The 22,482-nt window shown below is 44.9% G+C and overlaps 1 protein-coding gene across 4 annotated transcripts in view; it reads right to left on the minus strand.

Moving 5' to 3' along the window:
• NR1I3 (nuclear receptor subfamily 1 group I member 3) overlaps positions 1-22,482 on the minus strand; it is a 51,332-nt gene that overhangs the window by 23,396 nt on the left and 5,454 nt on the right. For 2 of the 4 annotated variants that reach the window (XM_063946894.1, XM_063946893.1), the window contains exons 2-4: positions 17,798-17,958; positions 3,930-4,177; positions 3,517-3,647 (exon numbers count right to left, since the gene is read on the minus strand). In XM_063946894.1, the coding sequence (XP_063802964.1) occupies positions 3,517-3,647; positions 3,930-4,177; positions 17,798-17,833 (415 nt within the window). In that variant the 5' untranslated portion in view covers positions 17,834-17,958. The remainder of the gene's footprint in view (positions 1-3,516; positions 3,648-3,929; positions 4,178-17,797; positions 17,959-22,482) is intronic. The other 2 variants (XM_063946895.1, XM_063946896.1) reach the window with 1 other exon arrangement.

The following is a 22,482-nucleotide window of genomic DNA, read 5'->3' on the forward strand; positions in this document are numbered from 1 at the left end:
GTTGAAATTTGAGGGGTGGTGCTGTCGCCATGGTTACAGAGTATACGCCCATGTGAGGCCACTTCTACAAATTTTTCCAGGGACAGTTTCACTTCCCAATCTGCCCCTGCCCGACTTTAAAAGAAAGTGCAATAATAGTATTTGCTAGTGCTACATAATTGTTAATAAATAAAAGAATACAGCCAACAATTATAAAACCTCTTGGTGTCACTGGGCCTTTCAAACAGCGGTGGAAATTTGAAACAAAATGTAATACCAAAAGCTATATTACACATTTATTTTTTCTCTGTTGGGGCTAATTTGTTTTATTGTTTCCTGTGGGGGCTAATATCTTTAATATTTTTCTTGTGCTATGTTTTCCATCTGCGTTTGCGTCTGAGTTGCACCGCGCATGTATGCACCACAATGGTGTTCATACAGAGTTGCAGTGCAGAGTCAGACATGCACCAAGAAGTGTATTAGACATTGCTGTGTGGTTACAGGGTGTTGGCTAATCAGACATAGATATAATGTAGTATGGGCGTGTTGCTGAAAGTGGTTATGTGTAAAGATATTAAATTGCTCACATTGGAGGCCACACTCAGATGGATGATCTGCACCTAGCACGGGGCTGGTGAACGTTACAATGGTGCGACTGATGGTGGCGTCTAAAGACGCACAAAGCCTGATTGCAGCGTCTGTAGACAGTGGAAGTGGGCGTCTCAGTCCTTGCACATTTGGATGTACGGATGTACACCAGGGAAGGGCACTGTAGCCTCATTAACATAAAGTCACAGACGCAACTGTAGCAAAAGACACAAGGTAGGCCACAACTGCTATCAACTCAGAATCGGACCCTTTGAGGAGTAATCCCGCTCCCTCAACATACTCCCCTCCCTTTTGCCTCCAAACTCCTTGAGCGTATTGTCTACAACCGCCTTACTGCCTTTCTTTCCTCACACTCACTACTTGACCCATTCCAGTCTGGCTTCCGTCCTCTCCACTCCACTGAAACTGCCCTTACAAAAGTATGCAATGACCTCCATGCTGCTAAATCTAAGGGACACTACTCTCTACTTACTCTACTTGATCTCTCTGCTGCTTTTGACACTGTGGACCATCCTCTCCTACTGCAAATCCTTCACTCCATTGGTCTGCGCGACACTGCCCTCTCTTGGCTGTCTTCCTACCTCTCTGACCGTTCATTCTCTGTCTCTTCTCATGACTCCACCTCCCCCTCACTTCCACTAACTGTAGGTGTACCCCAAGGTTCTGTCCTTGGTCCTCTCCTCTTCTCTCTCTATACGTCCTCACTAGGTAAGCTCATTAGTTATTTTGGTTTCCAATATCATCTCTATGCTGATGACACCCAAATCTATCTTTCCTCTCCAGACCTCTCCCCTGCTCTCCTCACTCGTATCTCCAACTGTCTCTCTGTTACCTCTTCCTGGATGTCTCAGCGCTTTCTTAAACTTAACATGTCTAAGACCGAGTTGATCATCTTTCCTCCCTCCCGCATAACCTCACCTCCTACAATCTCATTATCTATTGATGGCACTACTATCTCCTCTAGCCCCCAAGTGCGCTGTCTTGGAGTAATCCTTGACTCCTCCCTCTCCTTCAAACCACACATTCAGCACCTCTTACAAACCTGCCGTTTTCATCTAAAAAATATTTCCAGGATCAGACCCTTTCTGACCCAGGATGCTACTAAGACCCTTATCCACTCACTGGTCATCTCCAGACTGGACTACTGTAATCTCCTCCTGACTGGCATTCCTGACACATACCTCTCTCCACTCCAATCTATCCTCAATGCTGCTGCCCGGCTCATGTTCCTCACCAAACGCACTACGTCTACCTCTCCTCTCTTACTAGACCTCCACTGGCTCCCCTTCCCTTTCAGAATCCATTTCAAGCTTCTCACACTTGCTTACAAAGCCCTCACCCACTCCTCTCCCATCTACATCTCTGACCTTATCTCCCTTTACATTCCCACACGTCCTCTTCGCTCTGCTAATGCACAACGACTTTCCTGCCTACGGATCACCTCCAAGATTTTTCACGTGCTGCACCACTTCTCTGGAATTCCCTACCTCTCCCCCTCAGACTCTCCACCTCTCTACAAAACTTCAAACGGGCTCTCAAGACCCACTTCTTCACCAAACCCAGCCAAATCTCATCCTAACCCTCTGTTCTACGCTCTCTATGTACCCCATCTGTGTCACCCCTGTCTGTCTACCCCTCCTCTTTAGAATGTAAGCTCTCACCACATCCAGCAGTCTTCTGCCACCTGATACTTATTCCAGTGTCATCTGCTGATGTAACTATGTTTATTCACCCTGTACTTGTCCTATACTGTCATCAACTGTAAGTTGCTGTTTTCCTGTTTGATTATTCATGTACTCTGTAATTGGGCGCTGCGGAAACCTTGTGGCGCCATATCAATAAAGGATAATAATAATAATACTCCACCCCCACACCCGGGCTGGTTTTCCATCCCAATCCACAAACACACACAGACTATATTGTCTTATGTGCTGCCTTGTTAAACAGCCAATGATTGGTCGGGCAATTATCAGCCGCAATAGAAGTGCCTCAGGGAATGGTTTGGGATAATTGATTGTTTCATTGAGGTTTTATTGATGTAACTATTGTTTGGAAATAGCTTTTAGTGAAATGTACAAGAACCCGCCTGGTGAATAGGGAGGTGCGATGTAATTTTATGTTTTTTTATACCTGGACGTCTTTCATGATTTATAGTATTAATTTATTCTGCTACATTTCTGAGGGTGAATTATTTCCCATTATTGTATTTCTCATTGCTCTCAAAGCATTGTACGTCTTGTTTCTGTGGAGTGCCTGCTGAAACTCTATTCCGCCAATATGGAACCCATAGTCTGTGGGGGCAGTTCACTCCCATGCGATGACAGAGATGCGTCACCATTGCGAGCGCTCCCATGCTGTTCTGACGGCCTCCGCAACCTCGCACCTGCGCCGTAAAATGCGTGATGCTGCTTCTGGCATAATTCCAAGTGATGTCCGCAGCCGCCCACCGCTCAGATTTATATTACCTCCGTTATGTCAGACTGTGCAATTATTTAAAGTTAAGTGAGTAAAGTATATGTCCTCTCTCTATATGCCGCGACTAAGATATGGGAATCCTGCGGGTGGTCCGCCAATGGCTCTCACTGCCAGCAAGACGGGAAAGGCCTAGCCAGAGAAGGGGCACCTCCGGGCCGCAGGGACGGGGTAATACAGCTGGTGTTGGGGACTTTACAGGTAAAATAATAATAATACATTATATCATTTTGTATATTAATAATGTACTTTACAGAAAGCATCTAATAATATGGAGAGAAAAACTGGCTATAACCAGTGATGAGGAGGGGGTGAGTAGGCCGGTGGGGAGGGGGGGCGCTGTTCCTATTTATAGCCTCCATTCCTGGAGCGGAGTTGTGTGCGTCTCGGCCTGGATTAGACAAGAGGGAAAGAGATCGAGAAGGGGAGATGGGGCCAATACGGCCCGTCACTTACTGTCTCTCCTCATCCCCACGTCAAGGCATTTCTGGAGCCGGCAGGCCTGGCACCTCCGGCGCTTGTTTTTGGCGACGGTACAGGTGCGAGTGAACGGACAGGTGAAGGTTAACCCTTTAGCCATGGAACGTCTGAGGAGATAAATGGGAGACAAAGTTGATGTGGAGAGAGAAAATAATATCCCTGGGGGAAAAAAAAACCCATTTACACCAAATTCCTCGTACAATCATTGCAACCCCTTCAAGAACCCATCGCCATCATTGGTCAGGCTGGGAATGAGAGGCAAAGTAAGGCCGTTTTAGAATGAATACACAAGAAAAACACTTTGCGCCTCATACCTCAATAATGCCGCTAACTAGTGGTCCAGTGCCCTCAAAATGGCCGCACAAAGAATCCCTGTAAGTTCTGCTCACCTGAAGAATCCTTTGCAGCCCTCGCAGGTCAGGACGTGGAAGTGATACCCGTTGGCCCTGTCTCCACACACAGTGCAAACCTTCTCCTCAGCGTCTGGGTCATTGTCCTCTCCCTCGCTGGCCTTCACACTCCGTACAGACGTCCCCAGGGATCCGCAGCTGCTGTTACTGTCTTCTTCATACACCGGGTACACGCTGGGGGTCCAGTCCTGCTGGATAATGCCGGGACCCAGCTCCTGGCTGTTCATCTGCAATATGGGAGAAAATCAATAACATAAAATAGCAATAAAAGCAGAAAGCTTGGATTAGTGTAATAAACATATAGGAGCGCAGAGTCCTGCCGCTCAGGTGTCAATTCTCCATCAGCCCCAGGTTTCAGCAATAGGCAGTTTACAATAAAGGGCCTCTTCATCAAGTAGGATTATTATTGTATCAATGACAGTAATCAGTGATCGCTGAATTTAATTAAATATATATATAATATATATATATATATATATATCTCACTGCTGATTCTGAGCATTATCGAGCCTGATTAAGAATCTTTGCAGCCCTATGCACTATAATGGTTTGGTCGTCCCCAATTCAGAAAGGGACTCTCATAAAAATGGTTTAGCGTAATCCGGGCAATCAATTATCAAGCAGCCTAGGTTCCTACCTACTGCCCCTGGGCCCTGGGTAGGAACCTAGGCTGGGTGATAATCTGGCTTTGGGGAGCGGTCAGAGATTTAATTTATCGCTTTAGCGAGCTGGTCTTTGCAGATATGCTCTCGTATGAGTCAGATTTGGGGGCGATTCAGATCTGATCGTAGGTGTGCTAAATTTAGCATAACTACAATCAATTGTTCTGACATGCGGGGGGACGCCCAGCACAGGGCTAGTCCGCCCCGCATTTCAGGACTTACGCACCCGCCAAGTAGCTCCCTACCTGTCGATCAGGCAGAGGCAATCGCAGCCCTGAGATGCTTTCGTATCTCACTGGGCCTCACGGGGTGCGCAAAGGACTGCGTTCGCTGCCTTTGCAGCATTAGGGTCTGAATTAGGCCCTTGGGCTCCCAGTTCCCAAACATGGAAAAAACAAAGTAAAAAATGCAATAAAAAAATAGATAAAGTTTATTTAAAACCTAAAAAAGATATTAATATCTTTATTCAGGAAAATCAATGCTTTACTCTTTGAATACTTTTAAAGATTTGATCCTGTTTTCTCCATCTTGGGATGGATACTTGAACTAAATACTTGTTTAATAAGTTTCCTGTTTCGCTGGGGAATGTAATTACTATCTAGGGATAATATGGCGGTATTACGACATCAGAGTTCCAGTTGCACAACTTTTATCAGAGGTAACATCAAACTAAACCCGCAATAAATGACACCTGCGGTAAGCGACCTTTCTTTAATGAGTCGCTGTAAAATGTTTAACTCGCTCATAGACAGTGCAGGGGGCAGCCATATTGTGGCTGGAAGCAATTACTTGTGATATTGCAGCCTGTGAATTTACTAGGAACCAGCGACGTCGCTGAGACACTTGTCGTTTACGGGCCGTAAAAATAATTGCATCACTTAACGGGAGATGTAGGGCGGATCAGGAGCGTTTATTCGCTACTTGTGGGAAAAGATTCTGTAAATGAGATAATAGTTACGACTCTGGGTGAAAGGTCAGAAGCCGCAGTGAATTTGTAGTAAACCTGATGGCCTTGCTGGAAAGCACACCTTTCCCAGAATGCTGATTACCTGGTGTGTTTACATATTCCAGCGACCTTTAGCCCGGCTTTTGCTGAACGATCCCATGGTGACGAGGAAGAATCTGGAGTGAAGCCTATTTACCTCAGGAACGGATCTACATTGTAGGGAGACGCTATATTTCTATTAGACTCAACAGTGCCCCCTGCACTTCTCTTCGTAGGCCTGAATATGGCATAACGGCCTCTAACGGTTTTCACTAATACCGCAATGATGGCGCACATTAGACACACCCAGGAGACTGCTCAGTGGGGACGTAAAACGTGGCCATAATTAAAGTTTTCCTATTCAGAGCAGCCTGTAGCTGTTACTAATAGTCAGGAATACCACCACACTATGTAAGTTTGGGAAGAAGGATTCCGTGAAAAAGAAAAAAAATGTACTGTAGTTTTAAAATCTTCCGACAGGGGAAGATATGGTGATGTAAGAAACGATTATTTCCTACCTCTGGAACTCTCTACCTCTCTACAAAACTTTAAACTGACTCTCAAGACACACTTATTCATCATACCCAGAAAACTCTCATCGTAAGCCCCCCTGTCCCACGCCAACTGTCTACCCCATCTATGTCACCCCTGTCTGTCTGCCCCTCCCCTTTAGACTGTAAGCTCTCACGAGCAGGGCCCTCAACCCTCATGTGCTTTTCCCTCTCTTACACTTTTTTCTACTCCATACTCCTTACAGCGGCATCTAAAGCTCGCCATCGTGCCCGAAGCGCGGCGAGAGGTCTCGCTGCCGGGATTCTGGCTGACGGGTTGCCGCTGATGGTATAGAGACACCCAGTATCACAACTGCCAGTCTCCCATATGTATTCTGTCCTACATTGTCTTACACTGTAAGTCACTGTTTTCTTGTTTTGCTCATGTACTTTGTTAGGCACTAGGGAACCCCTGGTGCGCCATATTAATAATAATAATAATAATAAAAGGAACTGTAAAACACATGAAAGAGCGGGTTGGGATTGAAATGCATTTGGGATTCCGGTGGTTATAATATAGACCGCAGCATCCCGATGATCAGAAGCTAGGCTGGGGAAGAGAAGTATAATTCCCCCAATGGCCCCCTAAACCTAACCCTCCCTTCTAACAGCCTAAATCTAACCCATCCCCCCAACACACAGCCCTAACCCTAACCTGGAGTTGGCATTACGGGTAGTGTCGGGATTCCAGCGTCAGCATTTTGACTGCTGGGATCCTGACTGGATCCGAAAAGAGCGGCTGCGGCATTGTATCCATTAGCGCAGGGAAATGTCACAGTTACAGCGCGGGGATCAGGCGGAGCAGACGCAATACTGATGCATACCTCCCAACATGACCCTCTCCAGTAGGGACAGAATGTTCTGCTCCTGGACTTTTCTCTTAACTTATGATTGCCATCACCTGTGCTGAAACACCTTTCTTATCTATTAACCTGTTCAACACAGGTTTCAGCAATCACAAATTAAGAGAAAAGTCCAGGAGCAGAGCATTGTGTCAGAGCGCACCTGCGACATTGGCGCTGCGCTTTTGTAGCGCTCTGCTGATCAGGGAAAGAAGTAAAACTTTAGATTTCTGCACATTTCCTGATCTCCTGCGCGCAGGAATTTTTGGAATTAAAATTTCAGGTTCGTTCTGCTTTTTTTTTTTTCAGTTTTTACCAAGAGGAAAAATAAAAATGTTACTTTTGATTGTAGGTTTCTCTTAGTTATTTGCCGGCACCTTTTCATGCATCTTACCTAGTGTGACGCCAGATTTGTCCCCTGTCAGCAGGTTTTGGAATGACACGTTTTATTTTCGGGCTCTCCTCCTACCCATGACTTGAACAGGGCATCCCCCCTATTAGTTAGAGCGGCAGACAACTCTGGATAGGAGAACTGTACTCATGGCCAGGTGACGCGCTTGTCTACACAGAATCTCGTGCGCACGACCTAACGACACCCGCTGGATGGAATTAGGGGAATGATGACAATGGCCGATATTTGCTGCAAATATTTTTATTGCCGCTCGGAACTCACGAAAAATCGACGTATAAATAAAGATTTCCCCGTATGCGGTAAATGAAGAATCGTGGTAAATAATGGATGGGAACGGTGACGCTGCACTTGGCGAGACTCCAGAATGTTACTTTCCAATTTCATGCAATTTTAAACACCGTTGTTCCCTACCCAGAGGGCTGAGCGGCATTCCGTGTATTTTCTGGGTCACTGTGATTTACAGCTTGCACCATATAGATTTATTATATAATGCTATAGAGTGTAATCGTTCTGTCTGGGAGGCTTTACAACGTTAGTGGTGTTGTACAAGGTTGTGCCGTACACTCACGCTGCCAACGGCTGAATAAGCTATAGGGCACACCGAGGACACAACAGAGGGGCTTAGGCCAAAATACTGACAGCAGTGGCCTCATTCTGGGGGCGGGATGTACTAACGGCAAAATTCGGTCACAACTGCAGAAACCGCATTCCACATACGTCTCAAGCTCCAGAAAGCGAAACTTTCCAGAACTTGTTCACGAAAGGCAATGCCATCTATAGATGAGGTTACCTATAGATGTATATAGGATTCTTTACACATATAGCTCAAAGAGAGAAGTCTCTTGCAGCTCATAAACATGGAAGTCCTCGCAAAGGACAACTGTTATCGGGAGCGTTGTCCTTTGCGTAAATAATCGCATCTCTTCATTAATCAATAGCGTTAATAAATGCCACCATGCATGCGGTAAGTAGCAGGATGTATCGCGTTCAATATGCAATGCTTGATACATTCCACCCTCAGCCTCAGTCCTCAGCCCAATGATCTGTTGCTCTAGCCCTCATCTCCACCCATTTCCCTGTAAGTTCTTGCAAGCAGTGTCCTAACTCCTACTATTGTCACCCCTGTTGTGTAGGTCAGTGCTGTCAGGTGCAGACTTCCCGGACCCGGCTGCCTGGATCCTACGGCTATCTGAGCTTCGGCTTACACAGACTGACGCCGGTCCACTGACATCACTAGTCATGACCGAAGGTCGCCATGGTAATCTGATGCTGCATCCTCGGAACTTGCAGATGCTGGCAGGAGACGCCTCTCTCCTACAGACACCTGCTGCTGCAGCTGCATTTTATTTGTATGGAATTGCACAGCCGCTTCCCTGCAGCTGCGCAATTCCATACAAATTGTAATCATGTCTTTAGCCTGTAGGTGGCACTGCAGAGACCTCCCACGGTTAATGTGTCTACTTTAGGGATGGCCATTGGTGTGTTTGCCAATGATGGCAAAACTGTGATTGGCCACCAACTATGCTATGGGAAACCAGCAATGGTTTAATTCATTGATGGGCAACCCTGTTATTTCAGTGAATGACCCACATGCCAATCACAACCTGGGGGCGGGGCTTTGTGGGTGTCAGGGGCAGAACTATGCCCGAACCTTGCAAAAAAAATAATAATATTTGTTTATGCTGGCCATTGATGGAGGTAAACCAGCTAGTTCTCTCCCATCAATGGCAAAAGCATTCAACATCAGCTATAAACATCGGTGGTCGATGGCCATCCCTAGTCTACTTACTGGAGACTGTGGCTAGCTGTTATTATAGGGCGGGTGTATACAGTGCAGCTGCATGTGTGAGTGTACATTATATACATGGTACAGTATCTATGTACACAGTAAGTAAGGCTTGGTTGAGAAAAGGAGGCCTGAGATTCTTCCCGCATGAGCGTCTTGGGTGGTCACAGATCCTCGGGCTCTGTCACACAGATAAATAAAGATGAATATCTTCACAGGCTGCTGACCTTGGCGACGGCCCACATCAACTACACTATTCTCTAGACATTGTCTCCACGCCGTCCATCTTGTTCCGCTACCTGTTTGTTTATAAACCCCGCGGTGCTGACTGTGCGTCTGGAGCCGTCAGACAATAGCTCAGAACAAGATTTCCTACATTCAGAGGTAAATCCCAGGACCTTTGTGCACAGTTCTGCAAAACATATAGAGACTGGCCCCTATAACTACTACGCCATACACAATGACAGAACAAATTCCTATCGTGACACTGATCTCACCCCAAGACACTTGCAAACACCAGTGTGCTCAGAGTTCTCTCTTTGCCTTCTAGGTCGCCATTAACAACCTCTTACACTTCCTCTTTCTCTTCCTCCTTTCTGGTTCTTGTCCTTTTCTCTGTTGCGTTACTTATTTTTCAGGTTCCGTTTTTTTCTGCAAATTTATGTAAATGTGTATATTTTATATGGCCATGTCTGGACCTTATTCCGTTTCCTTTCACATAATCATCAGCAGTGTCTGTAATTGGTCATTATATGTGTTACTTCATTGTCTTGTTTGCACTTTCGGGTTTTGTGTTTTTAAACCTGTTATATACTGTACATAAAATATTTTCTTTGAAACTAATTAATTTATAAAAAAAATCTTTAACGTAGGTCAATCAAAGGTTTTGGGGTGAGGTATTAAGCAGTGAAAAGAATGGAGTAGTTGCCCATAGCAACCAGTCAGCACCGACGTAACATCTATCAAATGCACGCTATAAAATGATAGGCAGATGCTGGTCACTTCTCCACTCTTTTCCCCTGCTTGATACAATTACTTCTTGGTCTAGTCACAGTGTGTACCTGTTCTACTTTCTCAACTTTAGTTTTTCTTTAACAGCTTGAGTAACAATATTGGAGCATTCCCTCGTGGGGAACAGGAAATTGATATTTTGCAGACACAGCTATTTATTTTGGGGTGTTTTTTTGCAGAAAGAATCCAAGATGAAAACAATATCTGTGAATGGATTACGATGACTTGGGGTAATTAGCTCAGCAGAGGGGTGTATTGGTGCAGTGCCTAAGTGCTAAATCAGGATCCGAAGGCAGCTTTTCCGGTGCATAAATTAAATAATAAAGCTTTACTGGCAACATTCAACACAAATAAACAGAATATGACAGACAGCCTAGCTAGCCCCATTCAGGGCACTGACTTGCTTCTTCACCCCTGACTATCTTTGGGCAGGTAGTATACAAACAAAGGGATCTATTTACTAAGCCTTGGAGAGAGATAAAGTGGACCAGGATAAAGGGGGAGAGTACTAAGCAGTGATAAAAGTGGAGAAGTTGCCCATGGCAACCAATCAGCTGCTCTGTATACTTTTATAGTATGCAAATTATAAATGTTACGTCAATGCTGATTGGTTGCCATGGGCAACTTCTCCACTGGCTCACTTTTTTTTCACACAAGTTTAATACAACATATAAAAGACAAATGTACCTGCTGCACCTGAACCTCTTTATGGACAGATAAGCCTTTTTAATTTATATTTCTGTACGTTTGCATTTTTACTACCTCGTGGAAATCTGTGGGAAACAGGACATACCCGATTGCCTTATATGGATTGATACGTTTGAATTTTATTTTATTCCTGTACGCTTTTAATTTTACCATTTGTCTTTTATATGTTGTATTAAACTTGTGTGAAAACCTTAATTATCCCTGTTTGTGGATTTCAAATAATAGGATATGTTTGTCCTTAAAAGGTTTTTTAGATACAACTGATTCTAATGGTGAAATAATTATGTAAAAACAGTACGCACTATGGGGGTCATTCCGAGTTGTTCGCTCGCAAGCTGCTTTTAGCAGCTTTGCACACGCTAAGCCGCCGCCTACTGGGAGTGAATCTTAGCTTATCAAAATTGCGAACGAAAGATTAGCAGAATTGCGAATAGACACTTCTTAGCAGTCTCTGAGTAGCTCCAGACTTACTCGGCATCTGCGATCAGTTCAGGCAGTTTCGTTCCTGGTTTGACGTCACAAACACACCCAGCGTTCGCCCAGACACTCCTCCGTTTCTCAAGCCACTCCCGCGTTTTTCCCAGAAACGGTAGCGTTTTTTCACACACACCCATAAAACGGCCAGTTTCCGCCCAGAAACACCCACTTCCTGTCAATCACATTACGATCACCAGAACGAAGAAAAAACTTCGTAATGCCGTGAGTAAAAAACCTAACTGCATAGCAAATTTACTTGGCGCAGTCGCACTGCGGACATTGCGCATGCGCATTAGCGACTAATCGCTCCGTTGCGAGAAAAAAATAACGAGCGAACAACTCGGAATGACCCCCATGTTATTTTTTCTGTCTTATCTTTTTTATATACTTACCTTGGTCATGTGACCGAAGATAATATTTGCATCAGATAAGTAGTGTCCTTATATTTACACTTGGTCCACTTATAATTTCTTCAGACACTATTTTGGCGCCCTTTTCTCCATTTGTTCAATTTTACGGTTTATATGTGCTCCCAAGCACGTATCACATTGTTTAAGGTTGCTGCCATCCATTATATGGAGGAGTGTTTTTTATTTTATTCACTTATATATGTACACAACATATAAATCACTTATCACGTGCACTTATTGTGCCTTTTCCTAAAGTTATCTGTGCACCCTCGTATCTATTGTTTATAATAAGAATTTACTTACCGATAATTCTATTTCTCGGAGTCCGTAGTGGATGCTGGGGTTCCTGAAAGGACCATGGGGAATAGCGGCTCCGCAGGAGACAGGGCACAAAAAGTAAAGCTTTAGGATCAGGTGGTGTGCACTGGCTCCTCCCCCTATGACCCTCCTCCAAGCCAGTTAGGTACTGTGCCCGGACGAGCGTACACAATAAGGGAGGAATTTTGAATCCCGGGTAAGACTCATACCAGCCACACCAATCACACCGTACAACTTGTGATCTAAACCCAGTTAACAGTATGATAACAGCGGAGCCTCTGAAAAGATGGCTCACAACAATAATAACCCGATTTTTGTAACTATGTACAAGTATTGCAGATAATCCGCACTTGGGATGGGCGCCCAGCATCCACTACGGACTCCGAGAAATAGAATTATCGGTAAGTAAATTCTTATTTTCTCTATCGTCCTAGTGGATGCTGGGGTTCCTGAAAGGACCATGGGGATTATACCAAAGCTCCCAAACGGGCGGGAGAGTGCGGATGACTCTGCAGCACCGAATGAGAGAACTCCAGGTCCTCTTTTGCCAGGATATCAAATTTGTAGAATTTTACAAACGTGTTCTCCCCTGACCACGTAGCTGCTCGGCAGAGTTGTAATGCCGAGACCTCTCGGGCAGCCGCCCAAGATGAGCCCACCTTCCTTGTGGAATGGGCCTTAACCGATTTAGACTGTGGCAGGCCTGCCTCAGAATGTGCAAGTTGAATTGTGTTACAAATCCAACGAGCAATCGACTGCTTAGAAGCAGGCGCACCCAACTTGTTGGGTGCATACAGTATAAACAGCGAGTCAGATTTTCTGACTCCAGCTGTCCTGGAATATATTTTCAGGGCCCTGACAACTTCTAGCAACTTGGAGTCCTCCAAGTCCCTAGTAGGTGCAAGGCACCACAATAAGCTGGTTCAGGTGAAACACTGACACCACCTTAGGGAGAGAACTGGGGACGAGTCCGCAGCTCTGCCCTGTCCGAATGGACAAACAGATATGGGCTTTTTTGAGAAAAAACCACCAATTTGACACTCGCCTGGTCCAGGCCAGGGCCAAGAGCATGGTCACTTTTTATGTGAAATGCTGCAAATCCACATATTTGACTGGTTTTAAACCAATGTGATTTGAGAAATCCCAGAACTACGTTGAGATCCCACAGTGCCACTGGAGGCACAAAAAAGGGGTTTGTATATGCAATACTCCCTTGACAAACTTCTGGACTTCAGGAACTGAAGCCAATTCTTTCTGGAAGAAAATTTACAGGGCCGAATTTGAACCTTAATGGACCCCAATTTGAGGCCCATAGACACTCCTGTTTGCAGGAAATGCAGGAAACGACCGAGTTGAAATTTCTTTGTGGGGCCTTCCTGGCCTCACACCACGCAACAAATTTTCGCCACACGTGGTGATAATGTTGTGCGGTCACCTCCTTTCTGGCTTTGACCAGGGTAGGAATGACCTCTTCCGGAATGCCTTTTTTCCCTTAGGATCCGGCTTTCCATCGCCATGCCGACAAACGCAGCTGCGGTAAGTCTTGGAACAGACATGGTACTTGCTGAAGCAAGTCCCTTCTTAGCGGCAGAGGCCATAAGACCTCTGTAAGCATCTCTTGAAGTTCCGGGTACCAAGTCCTTCTTGGCCAATCCGGAGCCATGAGTATAGTTCTTACTCCTCTACGTCTTATAATTCTCAGCACCTTAGGTATGAGAAGCAGAGGAGGGAACACATACACCGACTGGTACACCCACGGTGTTACCAGAACGTCCACATCTATTGCCTGAGGGTCCCTTGACCTGGCGCAATACCTGTCCCGTTTTTTGTTCAGACGGGACGCCATCATGTCCACCTTTGGTATTTCCCAACGGTTTACAATCATGTGGAAAAAACTTCTCAATGAAGTTTCCACTCTCCCGGGTGGAGGTCGTGCTGAGGAAGTCTGCTTCCCAGTTTCCATTCCCGGGATGAAAAACTGCTGACAGTGTTATCACATGATTTTCCGCCCAGCGAAAAGTCCTTGCAGTTTCTGCCATTGCCCTCCTGCTTCTTGTGTCGCCCTGTCTGTTTACGTGGGCGACTGCCGTGATGTTTTTCCCACTGGATCAATACCGGCTGACCTTGAAGCAGAGGTCTTGCTAAGCTTAGAGCATTATAAATTTACCCTTAGCTCCAGTATATTTATGTGGAGAAAAGTCTCCATACTTGATCACACTCCCTGGAAATTTTTCCCTTGTGTGACTGCTCCCCAGCCTCTCAGGCTGGGCTCCGTGGTTACCAGCATCCAATCCTGAATGCCGAATCTGCGGCCCTCTAGAAGATGAGCACTCTATAACCACCACAGGAGAGACACCCTTGTCCTTGGATATTGGGTTATCCGCTGATGCATCTGAAGATGCGATCCGGACCATTTGTCCAGCAGATCCCACTGAAAAGTTCTTACGTGAAATCTGCCGAATGGAATTGCTTCGTAGGAAGCCACCATTTTTACCAGGACCCTTGTGCAATGATGCACTGTTTTTAGGAGGTTCCTGACTTGCTCGGATAACTCCCTGGCTTTCTCTTCCGGGAGAAACACCTTTTTTTTTTTTTTTTTTTGGGACTGTGTCCAGAATCATCCCTAGGCACAGCAGACGTGTCGTCGGGATCAGCTGCGATTTTGGAATATTTAGAATCCACCCGTGCTGATTGTAGCAGTATCCGAGATAGTGCTACTCCGACCTCCAACTGTTCCCTGGACTATGCCCCTATCAGGAGATCGTCCAAGTAAGGGATAATTAAGACGCCTTTTCTTCGAAGAAGAATCATCAATTCGGCCATTACCTTGGTAAAGACCCCGGGGTGCCGTGGACAATCCAAACGGCAGCGTCTGAAACTGATAGTGACAGTTCTGCACCACGAACCTGAGGTACCCTTAGTGAGAAGGGCAAATTTGGGACATAGAGGTAAGCATCCCTGATGTCCCGGGACACTATATAGTCCCCTTCTTCCTGGTTCGTTATCACTGCTCTGAGTGACTTCATCTTAATTTGAACCTTTGTAAGTGTTCAAAAAAATTTTTTTTTTTTTTTTTTTTTTAGAATAAGTCTCACCTAGCCTTCTGGCTTCAGTACCACAATATAGTGTGGAATAATACCCCTTTTCTGTAGTAGGAGGGGTAATTTAATTGTCACCTGCTGGGAACACAGCTTGTGAATTTTTTCCCATACTACCTCCTTGTCGGAGGGAGACTTGGTAAAGCAGACTTCAGGAGCCTGCGAAGGGGAAACGTCTCGACATTCCCATCTGTACCCCCGGGATACTACATGTAGGATCCAGGGGTCCTGTACGGTCTCAGCGCCATGCTGAGAACTTGTCAGACGCGGTGGAACGCTTCTGTTCCTGGGAATAGGCTGCCTGTTGCAGTCTTCTTCCCTTTCCTCTATCCCTGGGCAGATATGATCTTATAGGGACGAGAGGACTGAGGCTGAAAAGACGGTGTCTTTTTCTGCAGAGATGTGACTTAGGGTAAAAAACGGTGGATTTTCCAGCAGTTGCCGTGACCACCAGGTCCGATGGACCGACCCCAAACAAGTCCTCTTCCTTTATACGGCCATACTGTGCCGTTTGGAATCTGCATCACCTGACCACTGTCGTGTCCATAACATCTTCTGGCAGTTATGGACATCGCGTTTATTCATGATGCCAGAGTGCAAATATCCCTCTGTGCATCTCGCATATATAGAAATGCTCTATAGTCAATAAAATACTGTCCCTGTCAAGGGTATCAATATTTTTAGTCAGGGAATCCGACCAAGCCACCCTAGCTCTGCACATCCAGGCTGAGGCGATCGCTGGCCGCAGTATAACACCAGTATGTGTGTATATACTTTTTATTATATTTTCCAGCCTTGTCAGCTGGTCCTTGAGGACGGCCCTATCTATAGACGGTACCGCCACTTGTTTTGATAAGCGTGTGAGCGCCTTATCCACCTTAAGGGGTGTTTCCCAACGCGCCCTAACTTCTGGCGGGAAAGGGTATACCGCCCATAATTTTCTATCGGGGGGAACCCACGCATCATCACACACTTTATTTAATTTATCTGATTCAGGAAAAACTATGGTAGTTTTTTCACATCCCACATAATACCCTCTTTTGTGGTACTTGTAGTATCAGAAATACGTAACACCTCCTTCATTGCCTTTAACGTGTGGCCCTAATAAGGAATACGTTTGTTTATTCACCGTCGACACTGGATTCAGTGTCCCTGTCTGTGTCTGTGTCGACCGACTAAAGTAAACGGGCGTTTTAAAAACCCTTGACGGTGTTTTTGAGACGTCTGGACCGTACTAATTGTTTGTCGGCCGTCTCATGTCGTCAACCGACCTTGCAGCGTGTTGACATTATCACGTAATTTCCTAAATAAGCCATCCATTCCGGTGTCGACTCCCTAGAGAGTGACATCACCATTACAGGCAATTGCTCCGCCTCCTCACCAACATCGTCCTCCTACCTGTCGACACACACGTACCGACACACAGCACACACACAGGGAATGCTCTGATAGAGGACAGGACCCACTAGCCCTTTGGAGAGACAGAGGGAGAGTTTGCCAGCACACACCAAAAACGCTATAATTATATAGGGACAACCTTATATAAGTGTTTTCCCTTATAGCATCTTAATATATATATAAGCATATCGCCAAATTAGTGCCCCCCCTCTCTGTTTTAACCCTGTTTCTGTAGTGCAGTGCAGGGGAGAGCCTGGGAGCCTTCCCTCCAGCCTTTCTGTGAGGGAAAATGGCGCTGTGTGCTGAGGAGATAGGCCCCGCCCCTTTTTCGGGCGGCCTCGTCTCCCGCTCTTAACGGATTCTGGCAGGGGTTAAATATCTCCATATAGCCTCCGGAGGCTATATGTGAGGTATTTTTAGCCAAAATAGGTATTCATTTGCCTCCCAGGGCGCCCCCCTCCCAGCGCCCTGCACCCTCAGTGACTGCCGTGTGAAGTGTGCTGAGAGGAAAATGGCGCACAGCTGCAGTGCTGTGCGCTACCTTTAGAAGACTGAGGAGTCTTCTGCCGCCGATTCTGGACCTCTTCTTACTTCAGCATCTGCAAGGGGGCCGGCGGCAAGGCTCCGGTGACCATCCAGGCTGTACCTGTGATCGTCCCTCTGGAGCTGATGTCCAGTAGCCAAGAAGCCAATCCATCCTGCACGCAGGTGAGTTCACTTCTTCTCCCCTAAGTCCCTCGTTGCAGTGATCCTGTTGCCAGCAGGACTCACTGTAAAATAAAAAACCTAAGCTAAACTTTCCTAAGCAGCTCTTTAGGAGAGCCACCTAGATTGCACCCTTCTCGGCCGGGCACAAAATCTAACTGGCTTGGAGGAGGGTCATAGGGGGAGGAGCCAGTGCACACCACCTGATCCTAAAGCTTTACTTTTTGTGCCCTGTCTCCTGCGGAGCCGCTATTCCCCATGGTCCTTTCAGGAACCCCAGCATCCACTAGGACGATAGAGAAATATATATATATATATATATATATATATATATATGTGTGTATGTATATATATATATATATATATATATATAATGTATACTTAATCGTTCTTAAAACTGGGCTTATGGGGTTTTGTTTGAATCTCCCAGAAGGATATAATGTAGGAAGGTTCTATGTAATTATGCATCAACACGGATACCTACACCTGTATGGACTGATGAAATTAACAAGCTGGACATTTCTCCAGGCTGGTGCTGATGGCTGGTGATGATGTCAGCTAGTACACGGTGACATCACAGACACGGTATAATCGGCTGCTGCCTCTGGAACCTCACTTCTCTATACGAGTTGCTTGGTGAAGGAGCTTTGAAGAGAGAGAGAAATTCAAGATAGCGAATTATCAGCCTGAGACTAAAGATGTCTCTAGGCGAGAAGAGACCACCCGGCCCCACTCACATAGAGGCTGAGCCACACATAACTGACTGGCATGAGGTTCTGGAGAACACCACCCAGAGAACATCTCTAGGCTGGAGAAGGCCTTCCAGCCTTAATCTCATGAAAGTGGCCGAGCCACATACAAACATCTGCCATGAATGTCCTGACACCACCACCCAGAAAACATCTCCAGGTGGGAAAAGACCTCCCGGCCTCACTATTATAGAAGAGGCCGAGCCGCACACAAGCGCCTGCCATACCCCTGACAAAACGACCACGGGTGCTATTAATAAAAAGCCCAAATCCAATGTCAGGACCTGGATACAGAGCAAGCTGGGGAGAAGATGTAAGAAGGAAGACACTGAGAACGTCCACAGCACAGAGAAAACATCAAAGAGAAATGTTTTCCAATGGATAAGAGCAAAGCTGGGCAGAAAACCAAAGAAATCCAACTAACCCACTTACAGCGAGACACTTACATCAGCTCACCATCTTACAGATGTAAGTAACAACTTACTTAGTATTTACCATCCTCATATACCAACTGTGTAACATCAAAATATAACATCTATATACAACTATAATATAACAACTTATAACATCTATATACAACTATAACATCTATATACAACTATAACAACTTATAACATCTATATACAACTATAACAACTTATAACATCTATATACAACTATAATATAACATTTTATAACATCTATATACAACTATAACAACTTATAACATCTATATACAACTATAACAACTTATAACATCTATATACAACTATAATATAACAACTTATAACATCTATATACAACTATAATATAACATTTTATAACATCTATATACAACTATAACAACTACAATCGTGTTTGAGTGTTTGTGCACTGTGACCGTTACTGCCATGTATGCTGGTTTTGGCTCCAATTGCCACTATGGTATTTGGGTATAAATACAGGGGTCTGGTCAGGTGACAGGGTGATAGCTGCCCTGACGCTATGTCATATGGGGGAAATCATATCCGGATTCACCTTTGGTGTGGGCTGCGTCTGGTCTGAGGTTTTAAGGAGGTCACATAACGTAAGACAATGCACATACTGAACGACCTGCATTAATACTGTCATTGAATACAGTGTACTCTTTTACATGGGCTCGTATTCATTTCTAAGGATATACTCTGTTATTTTTATCATAACACGTGGAGTTCTGTATCAGATTACAGCGGTGAGACTGTTATATTACTCATAGTATTCATCTGACATATTCTGTAGCTGAGGAAGTTCATTGGAACATTTTAGGTTACTGGTTGACTTCATAACTAATTCCATAAATGATTATTACACACATGGCTTTATTAAATACAGGTTGAGTATCCCATATCCAAATATTCCGAAATATGGACTTTTTTGAGTGAGAGTGAGATAGTGAAATCTTTGTTTTTGATGGCTCAATGTACTCAAACTTTGTTTAATACACAAAGTTATTAAAAATATTGTATTAATGACCTTCAGGCTGTGTGTATAAGGTGTATATGAAACATAAATGAATTGTGTGAATGTAGACACACTTTGTTTAATGCACAAAGTTATAAAAAATATTGGCTAAAATGACCTTCAGGCTGTGTGTATAAGGTGTATATGAAACATAAATGCATTCTGTGCTTAGATTTAGGTCCCATCACCATGATATCTCATTATGGTATGCAGTTATTCCAACATACGGAAAAATCCCATATCCAAAATACCTCTGGTCCCAAGCATTTTGGATAAGGGATACTCAACCTGTAGTAATAATCCTTGTATGTGATGGTTGTGTGAGGGGCACGGTACAATAAGGGAGATTGCTGGGATTACAGGTAACGCACTGCGGACAGCGCCACGCAGGATATACAGGTACGTGGGACAGATGTCAGGGCGGTACGGGCAGAGTCCCCCCGCCCATTTTATCATTAGGGACATAAGGTGCATGCCTCGCGGGGAAGAGGTATGACAAAATTTATCACAGAAAAAGGCCATTATAAATATATATATATATATATATATAATCGACCAGATCTACTGTATGTAGTGTGCACATATAATTCCTGTGCAGCCACACACTACATAGATCTGACCAGCTGTAACACTGATCACCTCTTTACACAGTACAAGGGAAACTTCAAATTGTTAGAACTCTACAGCTTGGAATTCTGTAGCTTTCTATGTAAGGGCAGATAGCTCAATGACTAGAGCGTCCGACTGCAGTGTCATAGGCAATGGCAGAGCCGGCCCTAGGCATAGGCAAACTAGGCAATTGCCTAGGGCATCTGGTATACCTAGGGGCATCAGCAGCTTCTGCAGATTAAAATGATATGCGGCATGCCTATATTCTGTGTGTAGCATTTCGTATGCAGATACAGCCACAGTATATAGGCATGCCATATTTTAATCAGCAGAAGCTGCTTGTGCATCCTAGCCACATAGCAATGCACATAAGATGCATTTTCATAACAATTAGGCACCCAACGTTAGCAGAGCTGCCAGTTGACTCACGCCAGGAATTATAAGTGTCATTATGTGTATAAGGGCTTTAATAAATGTATTTATTTTATTTATTAACAGTTTCTTATATAGCGCAGCATATTCTGTTGCGCTTTACAATTAGAACAACAGTAATAAAACAAAACTGGGTAAAAACAGACAGTCATAGATGTAGGAAGGCCCTGCTCGCAAGCTTCCAATCTGTAACATATATGTGTAAGGGGCACTATGTGTGTCATTATGTGTATAAGGGCATTAACAATGTGCGGCATATGTGTAAGGGAAATTATGTGTATAAGGGCATTAATAAGCGTTGACATAATGTGTAAGGCGCACTATGTTTATAAGGACATTAATAATGTGTGTCATATGTGTAAGGGGCATTACTGTGTGGTATTATGTGTATAAATACATTACCAATGTGTGGCATTATGTGTATAAGCTGCTCTACTGTGTGGCGTATCGTATAGAAAGGGCACTACTGTGTGGTCTAATGTGAATAAAGAGCAATATGGTGTGGTGTAATGTGAATAAGGAGCAAATATGGTGTGGTGTAATGAGAATAAAGAGCAATATGGTATGGTGTAATGTGAATAAATAGCAATATGGTATGGTGTAGTGTGAATAAGGAGCAATTCAGTATGATGTTATGTGAATGAGGGGCACTACTGTGAGGAGTAACGTATATAAGGTAAAGTGGTACTACTGTGTGATGTAATGTGAATAAGGGACACTATCGTATGATAAATTGTGAATAAAGTTGCACTACTGTGAGGCATAATTTAAATTGGGGGTACTATTGTGTGGCCATGCCCCTTGCCAGCAAAAACACATACCTTTTTGGGCTGTGCGCCGAATGTGCGTACTGTTCTTATTTAAATTACAGGGGCTAGAAAAAAAAGGACTGCTATGGGTAGGGGGTGATGGTGCTGGGAAAGGGGTGCAGGGTCAGAGGCGGAACTAGCGGTGGTGCTAGGGGGCACCGGCCAAAATCTTGCCTAGGGCATCATATTGGTTAGGGCCGGCTCTGGGCAATGGGTTTGTATCCTGGGCACATCAGCATCCTCAAATGTAATAAAGGACAGTGCGACTGAACAACAAGGAGCTCTCAAGTCAATGATTGCTGTATAGGTATTAGTGACAAAAGGGGCGAGGGGAGGAGACGGGCGGTCAGGAGATGCTGGGCTTCAAAATGGGAGGCTGCAAGTGAAATTTGATCATTTATAATTGACAAGTGCTGTTAACAGCGCCCCCTACCCTGCAGTGCTATGTGCGGAGCACACTCCGCACACACCTAGTTACGGCCCTGATTGGGAATAGTAACTTTACCAGAAACATGGTGAGCAAAGTAAGCCATGCAAGGGGACGCGGTACACTTAACAGGGTTTTTTTGTGAGGAGAAAAGTAACAAAACAATTTAAAAAAAAGTGTCAACTTTTTGTGTGTCAACCATTTCCATGTTGACCTGTGATGTCATGATGTCAAACGTACTGGGCGGGGTCACCGGCTCTGGGATGTAGAGCACTGCCTGGGGCGTCCTAAGGACACTCGGTGACTCTGCAGTCGCGCTCCTAGCTGCAGGCTGCCGTTTCAGCCGGGTGTGGATTAATAGTTGGACAATGTACTGTTGGTCGACAGTCATTAGGTAGACACCAAATGGTTGACATGCATTAGGTCGGCAGTGCCTAAGGTCAACAGGTACAGAAGGTAAACACGACAATGGTCGACACATATTCTTTGGTTTTTGGAGGGACAAATCTTGTATATTTCATGTTATGTGACCCCCATCTGTACAAACGGTGTCGCTCTATTAACTGTAGACCAATACACTGTTGAACTATCATCCAGATGCCGTTTCATTCACCCTGCCAGCCACATGCAGAAGCTGTGGGCAGCAATGGTGCCAGCCCTAGGGTCCCGCGCCCCGTGTGATGTC

Source organism: Pseudophryne corroboree, chromosome 12 (assembly GCF_028390025.1).
Source record: "Pseudophryne corroboree isolate aPseCor3 chromosome 12, aPseCor3.hap2, whole genome shotgun sequence".
Classification (NCBI taxonomy): domain Eukaryota; kingdom Metazoa; phylum Chordata; class Amphibia; order Anura; family Myobatrachidae; genus Pseudophryne; species Pseudophryne corroboree.